This window comes from Penaeus monodon, chromosome 24, assembly GCF_015228065.2.
Source record: "Penaeus monodon isolate SGIC_2016 chromosome 24, NSTDA_Pmon_1, whole genome shotgun sequence".
In the NCBI taxonomy this organism is placed as follows: Eukaryota; Metazoa; Arthropoda; class Malacostraca; order Decapoda; family Penaeidae; genus Penaeus; species Penaeus monodon.
The window spans coordinates 6,487,077-6,487,287 of NC_051409.1; the positions used below are offsets into that span (position 1 = coordinate 6,487,077).

Here is a 211-nt window from a genome sequence, read left to right on the forward strand (position 1 = left end):
CTATAGTTTTATAGTATTTTTTTCAGCATATATCAAAAAACGAAAAAAAAAAAAGTTGAAATTCAACAAAAACTTAAACAAATAGCAACAAGAGAATAACAGTGACCACTAACTTTCAAAACTCTTCACGTTGCCTTGGCTTTGAGCATTGCTGGACCGGTAAGAGACATCTTGATTTGCGTTGAACTGCCGAAGCTGGAGAGTTCTGGTG

At 35.1% G+C, this 211-nt stretch overlaps 1 protein-coding gene across 1 annotated transcript in view; it reads right to left on the reverse strand.

Moving 5' to 3' along the window:
• The window catches only part of LOC119588517 (von Willebrand factor D and EGF domain-containing protein-like), a gene marked incomplete at its 5' end in the record, with an annotated part of 11,046 nt that overhangs the window by 7,842 nt on the left and 2,993 nt on the right, over positions 1–211 (reverse strand). Inside the window, 1 exon segment of the mRNA XM_037937160.1 lies at positions 114–205. Coding sequence (XP_037793088.1) covers positions 114–205 — 92 coding nt within the window.